This window comes from Dermacentor silvarum, chromosome 5 (assembly GCF_013339745.2).
Source record: "Dermacentor silvarum isolate Dsil-2018 chromosome 5, BIME_Dsil_1.4, whole genome shotgun sequence".
Classification (NCBI taxonomy): domain Eukaryota; kingdom Metazoa; phylum Arthropoda; class Arachnida; order Ixodida; family Ixodidae; genus Dermacentor; species Dermacentor silvarum.
In genome coordinates, this window is record NC_051158.1 from 41,918,651 (window position 1) to 41,940,711 (window position 22,061).

General features: G+C 45.8%; 1 protein-coding gene across 1 annotated transcript in view; it reads right to left on the reverse strand.

Moving 5' to 3' along the window:
* The window catches only part of LOC125945680 (uncharacterized), a 32,082-nt gene extending 18,451 nt beyond the window's left edge, over positions 1-13,631 (reverse strand). The window contains exons 1-3 of the mRNA XM_049667914.1: positions 12,546-13,631; positions 5,722-5,857; positions 12-98 (exon numbers count right to left, since the gene is read on the reverse strand). Of these exons, the coding sequence (XP_049523871.1) occupies positions 12-98; positions 5,722-5,760 (126 nt within the window). The 5' untranslated portion in view covers positions 5,761-5,857; positions 12,546-13,631. The remainder of the gene's footprint in view (positions 1-11; positions 99-5,721; positions 5,858-12,545) is intronic.
* Positions 13,632-22,061: the final 8,430 nt, after the last annotated feature.

The window sequence follows — 22,061 nt, forward strand, 5'->3', positions numbered from 1 at the left end:
CGCATACTCACCAGTTCTTCGTCTTTAGGTGGGGCCGTCCCGGGAAGGCCAAAGGGGCCCCTTTGGCGAGCGCCTCGGAACGATTTGGCATCGGATGTCTGCAAGAAAACGAAACGCAGGACTTCCGGAAATTTGCGCAAACTTCTTAGTGCGTAGCCATTCGTCGAGAACGGAATTAAACTGGAAACGAGTCATTTGAAGGCCTCTAAGCGTGTCTGACTGTGATCTTTAGAAACATGCGAAGTTTCGAGAGTCGGTTGAGCATCAGTATTATGGATGCGAAGAAATTGGGAGAAACCATCTGCGGATCGTCGAAGACAAGCGATAGCTTACGGGTAGATTTGCGTAGTACACGCTGCTTGGGAGGCTCTCTGAATTATCACTATTAGTCAACGCTAAGAGACATGTGGGGACTGTGACGTTGCACTGCAGACAATGGCTGCGACATGTCTCATAGTTCCGGCATCTTCTAGAGGTACAGAACCAATTGATAGATAGATAAATAAATAAATAAATAAATAAATAAATAAATAAATAAATAATAAATAAATAAATAAATAAATTAGACAAACGCATCTTTCTATCCATCAGCAAGATTGCAAAGGAGTTTTTAAAAATTTCCACTTGCTTTTTCATGAAGGTTATTGCAATGCTTACTGCAGCCATTTAAGAAACACGTAGACAAGTGAATACTTTTTAATATACCAAGAAATACAGGTTTCATATCGATTGAAAAATATCTCATAGACATGATAATAATAAAAAAAAAAGTTGGCCGCATATCTGCTTGCTTCGCTGCAAATGACATCGAAAGACGATAGTCTTCTGCCACCCCTGATAAGTAACACCCTCTCTTGTCCACCCTCCCTCCCCTCACGCTCTTCCCCTCGCCTCTCACTCCTCCCATGATGGATGCAATGGAGATTTTGCTGAATTCAATTCAAATTTACCGCGTTCGCCCTGCTCTCGCGCCATCTGTTGGGACCTTTTATTACCGTTGACTTAAAGCCGGCTGCAGAGCCGCGGCTTCAGTCGGCTTCTTTTAACGCGTAGCGTTTCCTACACCATTTCTAACGCATTCGACGCCATTTCTAACGCATTGATTTTTCATTTACTCAATACAATATGTATTCCTAATTAAATGAACGCTACGGATTACGGTTATGTGCCTCAAAACTCTGTACTGCTAAATTAGCCATCCTATACTCCGTGTCATACATCAGCCAGGTGCAACGCTGTAAAAGCTGCGCAAGAAGTACGGCCATTAAAATGTATTACTCCGCCGTGCGTTCACTCCCCGTGAAAGCGCGCGTCCCTCGCGCCCTTTCACTCGCACATACAGCGTTCGGCGGCGCGCTGCAGAAGATAGCGCCAACCTTTCCCTTTCCCTCAAGAACCACTTATCGCGCGGCGACGATTTCATCTCCATTGACGTCATACGGAACCTCACGGCGACGGCGACGGCGACGCCGACGGCAGAAATCTGCTTTGGAGTGTCCATATAATTGCTATCGCAATAATAAAAAAAAAAACGTTTAGCCTTGCACTCTTGTTACTAATGATGATGATAATTTCTTTTCGCGCTTCTCGGACTTACGGCCCTCACTGCGCGTTGCATAGCGCAGCCTGCATCACCGACACCGCGTTCCAATGCTCCGCTCACACGGCTTCGTAACGGAGCGTGGGCAGCGTTCTTCGTTCCGCTGCCAATGTGAGCGTTGTGCGCACGCGCGTTAGCGTTCCCGCTAGCGTTCCGCTGAGCGGCTGTGCACAAATCTGTCCGCTGAGCGGTCTGAGCGGAGCGGACCGTGAACGCTTTGCTAAAACTTATCTATTGTTGGGATACGCCGGTGTGAGCGGAGCGGACCGTGAACACTGCTATAACTGTCTCTATATATAGCGTCTAATGTTTCCGCTGACGTTCCGCTGAGCGGCTGTTTGTGCAAATTAGGCTACACCGGTCTGAGCTGAGCGGACCGTAAACACTCCGCTAAAGCCGTCTGTTAATGTTGTGAAAAACGTTCTGCCGGTAGCTGGCTACTTAAATTGGTTTGGGGCTGCGCTGTGTGTCCCCAGACATCCACGTAAGATGAGAAATGGCGGGTACATAGACAAAGAACAGACGACGGCACGACCCCGACGACAGTGTCATCATCGTAGCTGGCGTTGTCATGCCAACCGTCGTCGCCAGTCGACGCCATGATAATAGCGGTACGACGCTTGCGCCGTGTAGCCACCATGATGGCATTTGTGATCATTTGCTTATAGTAGTTGTTACAATGTGGAAGTATGATTGTTCCGAACAGCGAAAAGGTTCATTATAAAGAACACTGACGAAATCTTTCTAAGTTATGATTTCTTTTTAACTTTTTGAATTTTCTGTTTCTTTGAAATTGGGTTAAGAAACTGTGCTCTCTGATGCCCTTTCTTTGCTGATGATGTGCCCCAGTAAAAGCTGTGGTGAATGCTGCGAAAATATTTTAACCAATGGCAAGAAGATGGCTTGACCAATTACCATGGTCGCGATGGGTGAGTTTTAAGAAAGGCTTTTCCTACAATTCTGTGGCATTCTCAAAACGCTTTTTTTTTCTGATAAACAAATTTTATGCCTCTTATTTAGTTGTTGTTGGTGATCATATAGCGCTCTCCTGTGTTTAAGCTTGCTATTATTCAAGCACCTCAAATGTCGACCCTTGAGGCAAGTTGCAAACAGAAGGCTGTATTTTAGTAGTATTTCGCAGCAGAATGTATGTGAATGCGTTCCGTGGAAACGATATTATTGACAATTGAAGGACGCTGTTTGCCAATTGAAGGACCCTCCGTGGCACTTTTGTTTCTTCTGCAATGGCTTGCACTGTTGAGGCTAGGGTACAGCGGGCCCACACCGCTCCGCTCACTGTGCATCACTATGACGCGCAGTTTAATTTTAGGTACTAAAAAAAAATGTTCCCCAGTTTACGCTTCAGTTTATATGTGTCCTCACACGCAGCCTTATCGCTCCAGCTCTGGCATTCAAATACGTTCAAAGAAACAGCGTAGGCTTTTCTCTGCTGCCTATCTGCGCAGTGCGCCACTTCCAGTGGACGTGTGGCCTCGGTCGCGTTGTTTATGCGATGCCGGACTCCCGCTTTCGGGCCATTTGCACACGGAGACATGACTCTCCCAGCCACGATACTCTGTTCCAAACATGTATTGTAATTTACACCCTTAAAAGCGAAAAAAGGGTGTAAAATGTTCTGTAACTCTCACCTTACACACTGGGTGTAAGGGTGTGAATTAGACCAATTTACGCCCTTATTCACTTTTAAAGGTGTAAATTTAAGCAAGTGACACGTTTCTGGCTGGGCCGAAGAAGCATATGCCACTCGGGTAATTTAATGGTAAACAGGTTAATTAAATCTCCGACGCCTTCCATGCATAAATACGTCATGTCTTGCGACGTAGAAGGATGAGACCTAATTGTACTGCGAAGTACAGCGCGGCTACACCATATACTTCCTCCATATGGGACGCACTACTTTATGGTCGCGGATGCCAAAAGTGAGATAAATCTTTCCAGCATTCGTAGCGTTGCCTCATGTGCACGAAACGGAGTTCGCCGCACGAGAGAGAGAGAGAGAGAGAGAGAGAGGCAAGTAGTCCGATGCAGCCCAAGCTGCGCGTCTTGGTGCAACTAATGCAGGGCATTTACAACGCTGTCGCCGCCCTTGGAGTCGACAACTGTGCAACGGCATTGCAGTTTCCTGTTCATTTGGCAGCCAACGTGGCTCGCTAAGCACGTTTTGCACAACTCGAGGAACTGCGAACGAGCGAACGCGCGTCTTGGAACGTCAAAAGCCGCAAGACGATCATCGATGATGGCTCGGCTTACGTTCAGGTGAATCTTGGCGTAAACAAATTGAACGCAGAAAGACGAAGACGAGCTGCAAGACGCAGACTGTTGTAGAGGGCAGCTAAGCCTAAACCTATCGATGGCGAAACGTTGCGCCGCGGTGGAGCTGGTACAAATCGAGCAGACGATGGCTGCCAAATACCGAAAGTACAAAACCGAACTTTTATGTCCAGGCTTTGGACGCAGCGGTATTTTGTAATATTTAAGTATGAGAAGTAACACGAAGAATGTTAGGATTGTAGGTGATCTTCTGGCCTTTCATAAACTAATTATTATTCGTGACGTCTTCCCAAATTCAGCCAGTTGATGTGTGAGGCCGCCATTCCGTCGTCATGTGCAGTTTAGGGGGCAAGGGTTTGATGCAGCCGCAAGAATGCATGGGCGGTGTTTACAGCGATATTATACGTCCCCTGCTGCGTTGAAAGGTTCTAATATTTGGCTCGTGTGTTAAGGGCAGCGTTGTCTAGCACCTAGTATAATGGTTTTTGCCATTATAGAAAAATGTCGCAGGGCCTGTTTACAACTCGCAAACCGACTAGCCCAAGTAGACATTTTTAAAGCCTTCTGTGGGTGTGCATCCTTTAAGGAACGCTGCATATATCAACACTCAAACAGTTCGGACTTAATGGAAAGTATTCTGTGAAAACTATGTGTTCGTGTCCCGGAAAAGGGTTCTTTATTGTGGGGGAAAATGAAGGCAGTACTTCAACTTCTTATGACGTCCTCGACAAATCGCCCCGGTGCGCCCCGGTGCGGTTTGTCGAGGGTGCCATTATATTTCGCCCAGAGTCCCAAATATGGGTACGTCACCATGACGTCATAGATTACACAAAATCAATAATAATTGTCTCGTATTCGGGCCGTTCTTGTCACCGCAAACGTTCTCGACACTTGCTAGCTCGAAACCTTTAGACAATGTAGAATGCAATGTAGTTCTCCTTTGGCGATAAACGATGGACAAGACCGTACACAAGTATTTAAGAAGATGACCGAAGGGACAGCGGCCACTGTAGGTCTCTTCGTAGCCAATGCTATGAAGACGAGAAATTTTGAGTTGAGCATAACGCTCATTTTGCTGCTATTCTGACATTTCTCTGACCGATAACTTGGGTCTGTGTGAGTTAATTATCATAATCCATTTTGCTATTTGTTCTAAGACATATTGAGAATAAATCTCTTCTAGGACGGTGTAAGATGTCGCGTTGTATAACTTCTCTTGTTGAGCACAGTTTTATTCTTGATGTTTGGAACTGCATCACTTCAAACTGTTTAGTGGAGGAGGCCCCGTCAGGCGCAAACTACCTTTAGCTTCTGTTCCTGCGTCAGGCTTTAGTTTCTGTCTGCCGCGAAAACTGAAATAATAATAATAAAAAGGAAATATAGAGCACAAACGGTGGTTTCAAAAAAGCGTTGCATGGGCCACTTTAAGCGCCGTAAATGGCTCTAAAGAACACATGTCTTGCAAGGGCACATGAAGCACATGATGCAAGAGAAAGCACAGGGGAAGTTTACTGTTATATTGAATTGAATTGTAGATATAATAAGTAAGAGAGTAACTCTGACGCACGCTACAAAAGACAGCAGGACGCTTTCCTCGGTGTCCTGTTTCCATTCCTTCTTGTAATGCTTTCCTTTGCCATCCTAGGCGGCGGAAATATTTCCGAAGACAACGAGGAAACGCATCATGACAGTAAGGACGCTGTCAGTTCTGTCAGATTTGTTTTGTTTTGTTTTCTTCTAAGGTGTTCTATGTCCACCCTAAGAGCTGGAAGCGTTTCAAATGCCCGAGGTTCCAACTAGCCCAGCTTCGGGCCTTAAGTGCTTCGTACCATTTTCTTGTTCCATCCTGTGACGAACATCAGGACCATGACGAAACAGGCGAGGAGGACGAACGAGGCGAAGACCTCCTTCCACTTGTTGCGGGCCTTGGCCTGGTACTGCCGGTGCTGCGGGTCGTCGAGTGAGCTGCACGGAAATGCGGGAGTGTCTGTACGTGCGTGTCGACGAGCATAGATTAGGACCCACAGTCGTAATCACCTTCGTCATCATTATCATCAGTCTATTTTATGTCCATTGCAGGATGAAGGCCTAGCTCTCCCTGGGATCTCCAGTTACCCCAGTGTTGCGCTAGCTGATTGCCAACTTCCACCTGGACATTTCCTAATTGCATCACTCCGTCCAATTTTCTGCCTTACTCGACTGCGTCTACCTTCTTTTGGTACCCACTCTGTAACTCTGATGGCCCACCGGTTATCCGCCCTACGTAATACATGGTATGTCCACCTCTCTCTTTTTTTTCTCTTAATGTCAACTAGAACATCGGCTAACCCCGTTTGCTCTATGATCCACACCGCTCTCTTCTTGCCTCTTAACGTTACGCCTAACGTTTTTCATTCCATCGCGATTTGCGCGGCCCCTACAAGACCCATTGCTTTGCATTCTACAGATACTTGCACATGGCGCAGAAACTTGGAGACTAACAAAGAAGCTTGCGGAGAAGCTATGGACCGTACAACGAGAGATGGAAGTGAAGATGACAGACGTAACGCTACGAGACAGGAAGGGACTAGTGTGGATATTAGAGGAAACGGGGGGGGTTGGCGATCTCTAGTTTGAGTTAGCAGGAAGAAATAGGTCGATAACAACATGGCGTGTCCTTTCCACGACGTGCAAGCAGGTCCTGGCGATTACGGCGTACCGACGTCGAGAAATCGCGCTTCATTGAGCGGCGAGACTAAGAAACAATGGCCTCCGAGATTGCGCACCTGATCTCTGAGCTTGCTTGTCCCTCTGAGATTGTTTGGTGGCGCTGCTATCGCGCAGGTGCGTGGTCGGGTGGTATTTTAAAAAATACTTAGCGTGATTTATCTCTACTGCAAAAAATGAAAAAAAAGAGTGAAAAAAAAAACACCGCATATCCACGGGGTGAATGATGATGAGTGGGCGAAGCTCCGGAGGGAATCGTCGGTAAACCGTGAATCTTCTGTGTAATTCGCCCAGTCTCGCCGCACTAAATCGAACGATTGACTTCCACCAATGACACGCGCCATATGTGACGTCATTCCTATTTTATAACAGCGCCCTTCATTATAATTGCACCATCTCCCGCTTACGGGGACGCTAGCACAAACGCGTTAGAAACGTGCAGTACTCTCTAGTAAGGGGGAGAGGCCACAGCGTCTTACGCAGCCGTTTACACATGCCGGAACGTGCACTGCGTTTGCCGACGCCATCACATGACTGCTGAGAGAGTATAACCCCCGTATTCATAAACGCTCCTCGACTTGAACTTGACTTGCCACCGCCTTCAACGCGTTTCGAACGCGCTGCCCAAGGCGGTGGCAAGTCAAGTTCAAGTCGAGGAGCGTTTATGAATACGGGGGTAGAAAAGAAATAGCAATAAACACCAGATGTGGACTTCACTGGAAACAATATTTTCGCATCTCCTACGAGTGTCTACAACACGCTAAATGGCATCTTGACAATTAAAGTAACAAAAAAACAAGGGATCTAATTCCTCCAAAAAGTTAATCCAATGTCTGGCACTAAAACGAATTACTGGCGGATTCTCAATTACCGTATAGACCCGTGTAAGGGCCGCACCCGTGTAAGGGCCGCACCCCAACTTGGCAGCCCAAACTTTGGAAAAAGAATTTCCAGCGCAGAAGCAATCGCGTTTGGTGCCCAACGGCGAATTTTCGCGCGCTGCGTACTTCCGCGTGCCGCTATTAGGTGGCGAGAGCTGCGCGTTAACTTCTGATGCAATCGTACATCCGGGTATCCGGGGTTTCCACAAGGGCGGAATCCTATAACGGTTTCGAATGCGAACCGGTTTTTGTAAAAGACAAGTCGGTAACAAGAGATGAATAGGAAAGCAATATTGTATCCCTTTTTAAACATCGATGCGAAGCGATAGGAAGCCAAACAAAAGCCCATTGTGTGATTTGCTGTTTCTCCATAATTGAAAAGCATAAAGCCCTGTAAAATAATTTACGCCCATAAAAGTGGAAAAAGGGTGTAAATTATATTACAGTGATAATGATGACTTAAGGTTAAATTTGCGATAAATTTCGTGTTCTTCAAAGATTAGATAAGCTTCAAAGAATTTCGAAGCTTACTGAAAAAATTTCAGCCTCCATCGCAGTTATACCTTTATATTTCAAATGATAAAAGAACGAGTTAACGTTTGCGTACGTTTTCTTGGCTTGATGGTCGGTCGTCATTTTTATGGCTGTAATCCACCGAAGTAAATCGATGGCGATGCGACGCTAAGCACGAGGACGCGGGTTCGACTGGCGTCCGCGTTACGATAACGGCGGAATGCAGCGCCCTTGCACCGGGCTTTGGGGTGCAGGTTAGAGACCCCAACGTGGTTATACTACAATCGGGAGTTCAGCACTGCGGCGTGCCTCGTAACTCACCGTACAGTTTATGGACGCCAACGCCCCCAAATTATTCTGGTATATAGATGTTACTAACAGAAAATCGAGTGCCCAGGTTCCCCCTGATTCTTTCAGGTGATCGACGCGAGGCGTTGCAAATTGGTTAAAAAAATTGGAGGTCGCTTAAGCGTCGCCTTTAAGAGTGGATCGCGATAGCACTCAAAGATCCCTGGCTGCTTAACAGGCTTCCCGGCAACTGCAGCTTTTTTTTTTTTTCCAACTTCGCCTCCGCGCGCGGCTGCCGTAAAGCTTTACGGCTGCCGTAGGGTGCCTACATGCAACGGCGTTGCATGTAGTCTCCCTAGGCTGCCGAGGAGGCGAGCGCCATCTGGATGGGATTTTTGCAAGGAAGAAACCGCGGCGCGCCGCTGTATGAATTGTAGAAATGCTGGAAAAGGTGTTTGTGTATGAGTTTCGGCGTAAGAGAACTGTATTTTCTCGTATATTTAAATTACAATCCGACGCTATCATACCTGTAGCTTGTGGTTAAGTAGTACGTTACGATTTTTCTGACGGATTTTGCTTTGAGAAATTCAATTTTGTTCACTAACGTCTTGTGTCACGTGGAGGGCCTGCACGGTTGGGGTGGTTCGGGATTATGTCCGCCAACACCCACGCCGACGCCCGATTTTCTGCGACACGGGGCCCTTAACGCTGTCGCGTTAAAACCCGTTGCCTGACTACTGCAGCGGCTGGAAACGGTGCTGACTACACTAGACAACGACGTCCAGCGCTTCGAACGGGTATAGCGCTCTAGTAGCAATCTGAGAACGGCATTTGGCCGGCGCGAGCAACTGAGTGCAATTTGTTTCTGTGTGAATCGGCGACAAGACATAAGTCGGCGCTCACCTCAGCGATATCACGGAGGGCGAACGAGACCGCGGCATCAAAAAGCGGGACATGGTTCGATGCAGGCGGTCCTCGGGCGTCCAGAAACCAACACGATAATAAGGGAGGTTGTGTTCTGTCGTCTCGTCTTGTCTCCAAATACTGGCTCATACCCACTACGGGAGAATGGCCAAGAAGGAGGTTGTCGAATGACGAACATGGTCTCCAACGGCTTCTAAAGAAATTGAACTGATGATGATGATACTGAAAAATAAGTCTGGCCCCTACCCACTTAGAGGGAAAGGTAATCAAATGGGTGACAGAAGACATCGAACTCCACTCGTTGCAATCCACCTTTAACAAAGATTTCTCAGAAAAGTTCTGATTATGTGCTATACAGAAGGACCAATGACACGTGCAAATTTTAACGCGATAGCGTTAAGGTCTCCCGTGTCGCAGAAAATCCGGCGTCGGCGACCAGCGTCGGCATGCGATGTCGGTGTCGGTTGCGGAGAAAACCATCCCCAACCACCCCAACAACCCCGACCGCGCAGGCTCTCCACGTGGTGCAAGGTTTTGGTGAACAAAAATTGAATTTCTCACAGTGAAATCTGTCAGAAAATGGTAAAGTACGACTTTGCCATTCACCATCGGATTCGCCGTCGGATTGTTTACCATTCGGCGTCGGATTGTAATTTCACTATACGAGAAAACCTAATTCTGCTACGAGGAAACTCAAACACAAACCCCCTTTCCAGCATTTCTACCAGACCTACAGCCGCGCGCTTGGGTACTTGCGAAAATGATATCCATATGGTGCTCGCATCCTAGGCAGGTCAAATTGTGACTTCGCCTGCTAAATCGTTTTGGACACGCGTGCGCGTCGGGGCAATAGCAAACAGTTAATGAAATAATAAAGAAAGGTGTTAGCGCCTTTACATTTTAATATAAGACCACTTATTTGCCCCCTGAAAAACGTCTTTCCAGCAATGCATTTCAGTTTAAAGGGAAGCCGACTTTATGGAGATCGGTGTAAGCTTGGTCTTTGTAAGCTGGCTTTCCCACGTTCTATGTTGCCGTGAATGAAGCCTGCTTGCCGCATGCGAAAGATGCGATGCGAACGGGTCCCGATAACGCTATCGCGTTCTACTCTTAAAGGCGAAGCTTAAGCGTCCTCCAAGTTTTATGTCTTGGCTGTGAGCTTGTAGAGCGTCGTATTGTTACAGCCGTTGGATTCGATGAACATGCCCAGGACTCGAAAGGACTCTGGGGATAGTACAGCCGCATTTAGTGTAGAGTTTGATGTCTATTTCAGACAACGGTTTCCAGCCTCTAGGTTGGGGACCGGTACATTGGTAGACGCGTACAAATATGCGGGCAAGAACAAAATAATTGATATGTGCTCTATGAACGATCTGTCAAGAACAATGATTTATTGCATTTATCGGCCCATTGTCGGTCCTATTCCTGTGAGCCATTGCTATCTAGCATTGGAATTCTGGAGAGGAGTGAGAATATGCTTGCAAGAGAGATAATGGAAGCTTGCAGTATTAGAAAGAATGAGATGAGCTGTATAATTGGCACCTCCGTCTTGCTGCACAACAAAGAAAAAAATCACCACTCCTTCCACTCCGTGAAGATGGTCGAACAGCGAATCTGTGCATTCGCGGCCGCTTGGCTCCATCGGGCGAAGAGCGTGCGGCGCAAACACCTTATACTGCTTATACTCCCGAAGAAGAAGCTTGCTTACGTCGTGGGGAACGCGCTAGGAACGCCGTCGCGCATGGACGCCGACGCGTCCCAACCCCGAAACGTGGTAGGAACGTCGTCGCGCGTGGAAGCCGACGCGTGCCATCCCCCGCAACGCGCTAGGAAGAGAGAGATTGTGAGTTGTGAAGAGGAAGAGGCACTATCGCGCTAGGAACGCCGTCACCCATGGACGCCGACTGAGGAGCCGACCAATCAGAGCGCATGCCGGGGAGGAGGAGGAGAGGCGCCGGGATATGAAAGCCACCGTCACCCATGGACGCCAACTTTTATACCCCGGCGCCTCTTCTCCTCCTCCCCGGCGCGCGCTCCTATTGGTCGGCTCCTCTCCTCCCGGAGAGCGCGTCACGTGACCTCTCCGGCTCTGCTCCTGCGTGACGGCGGCCGTCATCGCTGGCTCACGTTCGACTAAGAACAGCTCTGCTGTTAAAAATGTAGAAAAAACTGCATGCTTGCCGAGATAATGCGATTGTGGCTTTTATGCGCAGTGTGGTCAGCGCACCTACCTTGGTTCTGCGTACGTAGGTAAGCTGATCCCAATAAAATTCAGTTACGAGTTAGTGACTGTCCTGTGTGTGTCTTTCTTTCCGTCGCATTAAAGGTTTGCGCATTCATTTATTCCATTCAAATATATTCCCCATTTCCATAAGTGGCAGGAGAGGTGTCGCTTTACCTCGAACAGGAGTACATCAAATGCACACTACATACAGTCATCAATATGAAAAGGAATAGCGAATTTTTAATGACATTAACTCGTGGTTCATGGGTTCAAATCTAGAAACTTGATACATAACAATAAGTTTCCTGTTGAACTTTTAGTACCATTGAATACTTTCATGGAGTGCATGTGTGTTTAGCCCCGAAGGGCGTCTGAAAATTATTAGGTGTTTCATTTCACATTGATGACGACTGTGCATTTTGTTTGCACCCTAACAGGCGTATTCATTCTGCGAGCCTTTATTATAAACCACTGCGGGTCGTTTTACTTGCACGACTTTGTACACGTTATGCAGCCGCAGATTTCTTTTCAATCGAATGCTTGCTTGACGTCTGCACTTCGCTCACCCACACGGAAATGCAGGTAACTGTTACTAATTTACATTATTTCATTTGTTTACCTTTCTGGCGTGCGTCAGTAGCAGTACATGCCAAAATTGTTTCTTGACTGCCTTTATTTGCCAGAAAAGATGCTGATGCAAGAAATTATTGGCAACAATCACCACAAAATAGGATTGAATGCCGTTTAGCTGCTGCAACAGCAAGCAAACCTTTCGAATGTCAACAGGAATAGCAAACATTGCCAACACTTGCGCATGATCTCAAAGCTGCTTATTCTACACGGAAAGACATAAGGAGCCCTTCGATACTTTCGATCCATGGCATTTATATTTATAACGCTGAGACAGATGTAAAGTTCTGCGGTTTTGTGACGGCGGAGCATTTCACATCGTCGAAGCTAAGGTATCGCCTAATCATGGCCCAGCAGTGACTGTTCAGGTCCTGCAGTTGCATGTTACTGCCGCCGACAGGTGGCGTGCACGTCACTTGTTCCTTTTCAAAGGCCCGTTTCAAAGGGGATGCCAATAAATCATCATCATCATCATCCTCATCATCACCTTGACGACGCGGATCACACGCCTGAAGTCGTGCAGTCCTTCGACGCTCCTGAGCCGACTTCTGACCATCCTGGCCATTTTGTCTGCGCCGATGCCCTCCCTGTTGGCGAGCTCTCTCACTAGAGCCGTATGCCGAGACAGCTTCTCCAATGCGGCGGCGTTGTACCTGTTCGCGATAAGTACTGGGTTGTATAAATAAAAACAGTGATACGCTGCTTCTGATAAAGCTGGTGAATCATTGGACAGTGGATAGATTAGCGGCAAAGGTGCTTCCAACACCTTTGCCGCTGTTTCACTTCTCGATACTTTGTTTCAAATTTAATTGTCAGATTTAGAATAGCGTTCGACAACTTATGCACGTTAACGCAAGTACCTTTCTGTAGGTTGTGGTGCGCGTCCCTCGAAAGCTATGGAGTTTCAAAGTAGCATACTGGGCCCTTAGGTAGCTTACTTTTAGAAAATCCTTCAGTGCTCTAATTACGTTGCAGTGCGAGTACTTTTCGGCACGCTAGAGTGCGCGTAACGTTGGATCATTTGTTTAATAGACAGTTTTAGAATAGCGTTTGTCGCCTGACGTACGTTAAACGAAAACACTTTTTCTGGACGTTACGGTTCGCGTTCCTTCAAGACGTTTAGTGTAACGTACGGGAACGCAAACGTAAGCAAGGCGTTAGAAGACAGGGTGCCTTCTAATGCATCGTGCCAAAGATATCCAAGCTAATACAATCCATTAGAAACCAACCTATCGTTTCTATGCCCACGTGTCTCGTTATGCCCATGAACGCCGGAATAGCCAAATGATCTCAGAAGCTGAACACCCTATGCATTATAACTAACATTTCAGGTGAGCATTGCGTTACCATAAACTAGGCTTTCATGCGCTGTTATCGAGAACCTATCTTAAGAAGACCGTAAAGATAATGCACGAACTTGTTTGCCGATGAGAAAATTAACGATATCGAAAGTGCGCAAAACAATTCACTTCCCGTGAAGGGAGCAGACAGGCCAGGAATGGCTACTCGTTTGGCCTGAAGCAGGCGGGCTTGGCGTAGCCACGTCGGGCGACGACGTTTCCGTAGAAGAGAAACCTGCAGGAGATCTATAGCCAAAAAGAGATTTTTGCTTCAAAACGTAAGCAAACAGGCAGCTTGCCACGTGGCAAACTTGCCTAAGCCAAGACAATCCATTTGCACACGACCTGCCGTTTCTTCGTCCACGTGTCTCGTAAGGCTTACGGCCGCCCCAATCAGCTGTGCGATGTCAGAAATTCGGCGCGCTAGCCGCTCAGACATTGCGGTTCAGGTGCTTTCAGAGGAGGCGAAAACATAACTCGGCATTTTTTGGGGGGCGATCTGCGATTCCGAGAGCGCGACCATGAAGAGAATGCTCTCTGAAGCTTCAGTCAATGGGGCTGCCATGTCTGACAACGCCTGTTTCCTAGCATACGGAAATATGACGAAGGTTAAGCTCACGTATTAACGTACGTTAACATAGCGTATGTAAGCCACAGAAACCAAATAGAGTACGTACGGGGTGATGGTATTTATATATATTTTTCGGCACGTAAGGCGCTTAGGTTTGCTTGAGAACTCTTCTTTCTTCTATTTCTGTCTCTCTCTCTCTCTAATGTAAAACTGACAGATCATATATACTCGTTAGTTGTGCCGCAGGACTTTACGCGACTTTATGCGCACAGAATTTCGTATTTGCACGCACTGCACGTGCTTCATTGTTCTTTCCTCCGCAGTATTCAAACTTCTGTGGCGTGCGCAGTGCAAGATTGATGACGAACATTGGCTAGGGCATGACGGACGAAAAAAATAATAATGCAGCGCGCAGAATTGTGTTTACGCGGGAAGGTTAGTAGTACATGACTTACTGAACAAATAAAAAGAAACACAATGCAATGATGTGACACAAAGCGAAGAAAGGGCATTTAAAAAAAGACATAGATGCTGATTTCAGCGACAGCTGTTCGTACGTCGCACATTGTACTCCATTTTCGTCAAGCTTTCAGGTGCAGTTCTGTGGAGTTTCAAACTGGTTTTCGCAAGAGCTGGAAATACAAAACTTCGCTTGAAATTTGCAGCCATTAGACTGTTTGAGAGGCTCGACGCATAAATGACTGCCTTTTACGATGTATTTGTATGATGTATTTCGCACATGCACTGCCATGTAGAGATATAATATATGCGAAAGATGGGCACCATTGACCTCCATTCAATTATATAAAAACTCGCTCAATAGGGAGAGAAAGCTCTTTATTTAAAAGCAGGCTTTTTTTGCGGGCGTAGAAGTATTCGCCTACATGCTACTCTCTAAGAGATGGGAGAGAGAAAGGCACCTAGAAAAGAAGGGAAGAATAAAGGGAAAGAATCAGAACGCACATTGCATGAAACATGTTTGTCAACGGCAGTTGCTTCTTTAATGCGAGCAGCATTATTGGCTACTTCAGGCGTTTTGATCTATCTATCTATCTATCTATCTATCTATCTATCTATCTATCTATCTATCTATCTATCTATCTATCTATCTATCTATCTATCTATCTATCTATCTATCTATCTATCTATCTATCTATCTATCTATCTATCTATCTATCTATCTATCTATCTATCTATCTATCTATCTATCTATCTATCTATCTATCTATCTATCTATCTATCTATCTATCTATCTATCTATCTATCTATCTATCTATCTATCTATCTATCTATCTATCTATCTATCTATCTATCTATCTATCTATCTATCTATCTATCTATCTATCTATCTATCTATCTATCTATCTATCTATCTATCTATCTATCTATCTATCTATCTATCTATCTATCTATCTATCTATCTATCTATCTATCTATCTATCTATCTATCTATCTATCTATCTATCTATCTATCTATCTTATCTATCTATCTATCTATCTATCTATCTATCTATCTATCTATCTATCTATCTATCTATCTATCTATCTATCTATCTATCTATCTATCTATCTATCTATCTATCTGCTTGTCTGTCCACACATCCTCTTACGGCAACCCAGTGACCCGTCGTCGCCACACCACTTTCGTCCGTTCCATCGACATCAATCTGTCATTTCATCGTAATCATGCAGTCGCCATTTCATCGCGATGATGCCACCGTTGTCGTGCCATCGCTGTGAAGCTGCCCTCGTCATACAGGCTTCGTGATGCAGTCTGCGTCAAGCAATTGTCGTCATACACTCGTCGTCATCCCGTTGTCCTCGTACCGTTGTCATGGCAACGTCATCGTTGACGTGGTCGCGCAGTCGTCGTCATGTATTCGTTCTCATACCGTCGTCACGCTGTCGTTGTTATAACATGGTCATCATTTAGGAACTTCATCTGATTGTCGTGATTTTATCGCCTTTGTCGTTTCATGGACGTCAGTTTTTTTTTTTCGTCGTTACATCGCAGTCACTGCGTCAGCGTCGTATAGTGGTCGTCATGCCGTCATGCTCGTGGGTGACGTTGACAAGCAAATTCCGCGGCAAATTGTTACTACACAGGAGTAGGATATGTCGCGCATAGCCGAAGCAACGGGAGTCTGAGGATCAACGCCACAGTTGGTAAATAAACGTGAGGTCAGAAATACAGTGTGTCGCTCGAACGCAAATCGGATTACCATCGACAGTAATCGTGTAATAATTTCTGACTGATTTTTTTTTTGTCCGGTACACTCGGCCACGCCGCGACTTGGCATGGGAGGTGCCGAAGATGGCTCCGGCCGAGCGGCATTCGCTGTTTCGGGATGGCCGCAGGTTTCGCAAACGATTATCCCGTCACAGTTGGTAGAAAGGCGCAGGCGATCTTGTACACTGGGCCGCTGTCTGCCTCACTAAACGCTGTCGGCCGCACTTGTCCCTGTCGATCACTGTGCGTCGGTGTGGTCTACGGGGTGCCTGCGACGAGGGGGCTAGTTTCCATGCTGGTGTGGCGGCACCGTTGTCGTGCCTACGTTCCCTGTGGTGCTGGTACCGGCAGATCGTGACAAAACGTTGCGTGCAGCCTAGCTGTTCATGGACTGAAGCAATGTCCTAAAGCTAAAGTTAGACTAAAAATACTGAAACGAAAAAGACAAAACCAGGCTAAAATGTTACTGGCGGTTTCTCAACAAGACACTAAAGAAGATGCATTTGGCCTCATGCAAGTAGAACGATTTGTGTTTTTTGTTTAAAACTCGGTGCATGATAGCTGAGAGGCCCTGTACGTTTCCACCATACATACAAATATACCTAGTACCCAACGTAACATGAGCCAAACTTTATAAATATGCAAATGCCACGTAGCTGGACAGAACCAAGGTTATGTTGTTTGCCGTCGCCTGCATATACTGAGATTATTTCTTTGCATTCCACCTAATTACATAGTTAGTCTTGATTAATTACTCAACTTCTCAAATATTATAGGTAGATGAAAAGTTTCAGTGAGAAACTTTTAGAGCAAGGTGAGAAACTCCCGATACAGCTTTATGTTGCTCAATACGTGCTACATACAAGTATTTTTTCCGAGCGTGAAAGAAGCCCGCGAAGAGACGCAAAATCCCCGCTCAATTGGCCGCTCGAGACACTTCACGTGCATTCGCGGGCTTCTTTCACGCTCGCAAAAACACTTTTATGTAGCACGTATTGAGCAACAGAAAACTGTATCGGGAAATTACGTATTCTGATTTCTCGTGGAAGTAAAGTCTGCCTGTTTGATTAATCAAGATTAAGAAATAGAACTGGGCTATCCGCTAAAGTCGAGTATTAAAAATCCTGTATTGTCTAGATAAAATGACTCCCCAACTCGGCCATGTGATAGCGGATGTTCAGAGAAGCTTTTGAAAACAACCGATACAACTGCTGAGGTGGGTATGCAACGCATTATGGCATTAGAGTAATGGTAGTAATGCTGCTTTAGAGTAATGGCAGTAATGGGAGTAATGGTAATTTTGACAGCACGCCTCCGCTGGCCGACAGCGGGGCTGCAACAACAGTCAAATAAGTTGCTATAGGCTGGCTATTTTATATGCGAAAGGCTAGGGACTTCCCTCCCCACGTCGCTAGGTGGCGTCGCCACGACAGCTTGCGCAACAGTAATCTTTAACGGGAAACGTATGCGGGAAGCGCTACGTGCTTTGCATTGCATGTAGGCGCAGGAGCACCGTATCATCACTTATGTGGTTCGGATGCTTGTTTTGAGCTTGTTCCTTATTCAAACGTACGCTGTTCTGTACGTTGTATGCGTGATTCAAAAGAATGTATACACTGTTCGCTTCACTTTGCTGAATGCTTGCAGCCTCTTCCTTGCGGGGGTGTGAGCCATTGAACGTGGAGATATGAGCCATTGATGATGATAGTTTTGTGTCGACGTTGCACCACGAAGAAATCCCGGGATCCTAGCCATATACAATTTCGTTGTAAAAACACATCGAATACGCGTCATGGAAAAACCTGAGACCAGTGTCGATACCTATATTAGAGGCCATTTTGCATGCGTTTCTTTAGTGCCCACGCGTTTCGTGTGTGAACCTCTCTTTCGACCACTCCCTACAGTACAGTTGGGAACTGTACGTTTGCCTGTAGTTGAAATGCACCGTGTTGTACCGTGGACTTCAAACCAAGTAGGACATACACGACGCTTGGCTTATAACGAAAATACTACTGCATACTGACAGATGAAGTTCATGTTACTGGCTACATGAATCAAGATGTGCAAAAACAGCGAGAAAGAGTATTGATCTTGATGCGACCGTGTACACACTGCTCGCACATTGTACACGCTGTGCATGAAATCGCAAAGTAGTCATACGAGGTATAGAAACATCGCATTGATAAAAAAAAAACAAGAAAAAGCAGTGGCTCCAATCCACGCTGTGAAGCTGGTTGGAGAGGAAAGCTGTAAACGACACCCACATGCAATGATTACCCATTGCGACGTCACTTGAATTCACACACGTGGCTCTACAAAGAGTGAAACCAGAGACAAGTGAAATGTACTTAACCACACCCTTTATTACTTCACAACGACATTATATTCACGCTGTTCTTCTGGCGTCTTTACTTTCCGTGGTCTACCCATGGTAGCCTGGAATGAACTGAATGAGTTGCTAGATCGTGGGGACGTCACTACGTGATTTCTATGCTGTTGGGTACTTGTCCACTCGGAGTAGCTTACGCAACCGCAATCTTTACCGGGAAACGCACGCGGGAGAAGGAACGTGTTTCGCATTATTAGCAGACGTCATTAGCATACATTATACGGTTTGCACTTCACACGAGGGTTTTGAATGACGTCAAACCCTTTCGAAGCAGCTGCAAACCTAGTCTTTACCGGAACGCGTCGGCGGGTGTTCCCATTGTTCACACGCGCCCTATCATCCATCATGTGGTTTTGATGCTTGTTTTGTGGTTTTTCTTTTGAGAACGAGTGCTGAGCTGTATGCTGTATGCCCCGATTTCAAAGGAGATATGCTGTTGGTATTCAATTTTTAGCCTGGCTTTTTTTGCTTACGCCAACGACACGAAAATGTTCTTGACTGGTAGAGGTATAGAGCTTCGCTGTAAAATTTTAGGGGATCTTTACGGGATCTGTTCGTGTCCTAACGTGCCGGCGGAGCGCGCGTTAGGACACGAACAATGAATGGCCCATACCTCCTTAAGCAATGGCTCATACCCCCGTAATCGCGGCCTCCCCATAACGACGGCAGAAGAGAAGTGAACTTCTACCTTGGAATGATGAGTGGCAGCGGAGCCAGCTGTGAAAGAAGACGACGAACGCGAAGCAGTGGCACAAGCCCATTCTCGCGGTTGCGCTGAGGGGCGCCAATGAGCCAGCTATGGAAGAAGACGACGACGCTCGAGCTAATGCTGATGATGACAGTTAATCATCATAATGATCAGAAAGACCGGACGGTTAACTGTCCCTTTCCTTAACTAAACTTATGCTCCTATATCACACATATATATTATACAACTCTTTACTTGAACCATAACCTCCTTTTAGATGGGTTTTTATTATTGTCATGGTTTCAGAGACACATCAAACTTCCGGTTGCCTGAAGCCAACTTTCTGTGCTTCTGGAGAAACATAATGTCGCTAGGTGCTAGCGCCATAAAAATGTGTAAGATCGCCGGCGACGCACGCTGGCGCAGCTGTCGCGACGTCTCAATGATACTAATCTGAGTGTGCTGCGGACAGTTAGTGGGGCTAAGTTTTGGCCTCATTTTTTATTCTTCACTGTTGGTGTGGAGAGACAGGTTGGTGACTCCGTGTTCCAGACGCTTGATGTACTTGTTTGACGATACCGTCCACTACGCATAGGGTTGTACACGAGGCAGCGTTTACTAAATAATCTCCTAGTGACGAGCACCCTTTAAGAACTGCTCTCTTTGACTTGAGTAACGAAAATCGCAGTGTGTGACGCATCGCAATTATTGCTTGCTTCGACTCAAAGTTCTTGTAGCGGGGGTACCTTATAATACCTTTTTTTTTGCATTTCCGCAACTTTTGGCTGAATCAGATTGCTAAACCTTGGCCTGTTTATGGGAAGCGGAATTATTTACGGAAGGCCACAATACGAACAGGACCTTTAGCGCGGTAGGTTCGGTGAGAAAGAATTCCTGAACACAAGTAATTACTTGTATTGAAGTACACCTGCTTGCTGTTTTAGACGTCAACTAGGTTGGAGGATAACTTGGTAGATGAGCCGCGTTTCATAGGCATACCTTCTCGTTTTATGCGCAATGCGTGATATAAAATCTTTCATTTCTGTTACCATGGTTTGGCACATTAACCACAAAATTAAGATGTGAAAAACCAAGGAGAAAGCAACTACTATTGCGTGCAAGTTTGTTTATGCATATGATACAATTTACTTGCACCTCACCACATGGATTTGAGCGGAGTGTAATAAGAAGAACCGGTAATTTAGCGAGTTGTTTTGTTTGCACACAAAAAAAGCACATATAGGATTTGTTTGTAGTCTTGTTCTACTGACGAATACATGACAATAGTGATCTATTCAGAATATAGGGCCAGACGCGAACTAGCACATGATAGTCTTGAGTATAAGAGCAATGCTTACTCTCTAACGGACGGACAAAATGAACATACAAACAAATCACACCTGTGAATAAAATTAAGGCGTAAAACATGGCAAGACCTAAAATAAAATTGACGAGAACACGACCGTGTAACAAAGAAAACATGGCATTAAGTGACACAGAAATGAAAAAAAAATCTAGTTATTGATTGTCTAACCACACAATAGGAAAACAATAGGAATACATACGCTGCTGAAGCCTGCATTTCACTATGAAGGGTAGATACTTGGGCATGCTGGTAGCTCATGTTTAAAATAAGAACAGCGCGAGAGACAGGGACAAACGAAGAAGAAAGAACAACGCTGTTTGTGTCTTTCTTCGTTTGCTCCTGTCTCTGGCACTGTTCTTATTTTAAAATTTGTACATTCACATACATAGCCTTACAGACACATGTGTGAGATATTTATGCCTAGAGAGAATGATGAATTCCATAGAACTGTTTAGGCCAGAACTGTTCGGTGGACACCCCTAAGGTTGTTGGGATTGTCGACTCAGCCTCTATGTTCATTGCATATTTTTTTCCCTTCAATGTTGAACGGATGCCAAGTCTTCCACACTTAAACTTCGGTTAAATATAACGGATTTTTGTCATTAAATACAAACAACGGTATTACCTTATACACGTTTGTTAGTATTTGATATTGCGATGCTGTGCATCTGTCTGTGTTTTAAGGTCTGCGAACTCAAACTATATACTAATCAGTTAAACCATTCGATCATTAGGTAAGGTCATATACGTGACACTGATAGTGTAAGTCTGTAACTCCACTTCGTTCAACAGAACTGCACTCTGATTGCGCGGCGCTTCAAGAGTGCGTTGAGGAAAACACATACAAAAATTGTTATGAGTCCGGACATATTACCGGCAACACCCATTACATCAGCATGAAAGAATATTCGAGACAGTTACATTAGATGCATCAGCAAGCAAAAGTACACAATGCATAGACAACACATTATGGGGATTGGTTGTTATTTTAGAAACTGGTAGTGCGGTAATTTACTCGCCGAGTCATCGTAGTTGTTCTACTGTTGTACATGCCTGACTCTCTGCCAAGGTGACCAAGAGATCGACGCAGCGGAGGATTTCTATTCGAAGGTTGCTGGTCAACCAGGCTCGTTCACCGCACATCATCCCCATGACATTGGAAAATCGCGGTATTCTCGTATGAACAATCTGTTTTCCATCGACGAGTTGCAAGAGGCGCTGGCAGTATGTAGACGTTCCTCATGGCCTGGACCTGACGGGGTGACATACACAGCTCTTGGCAACCTCGGTAAAACAGCCAGGCATGCTCAGCTATACAGGGTGGGTCTGGTAGGGCCAACCTCCATGCCCTCCAGTCTGTGCAAGCTGAAGCTCTGAGAATATTTCTTGGCCTTCCCAGGTGTGCATCCACGGCAGCAG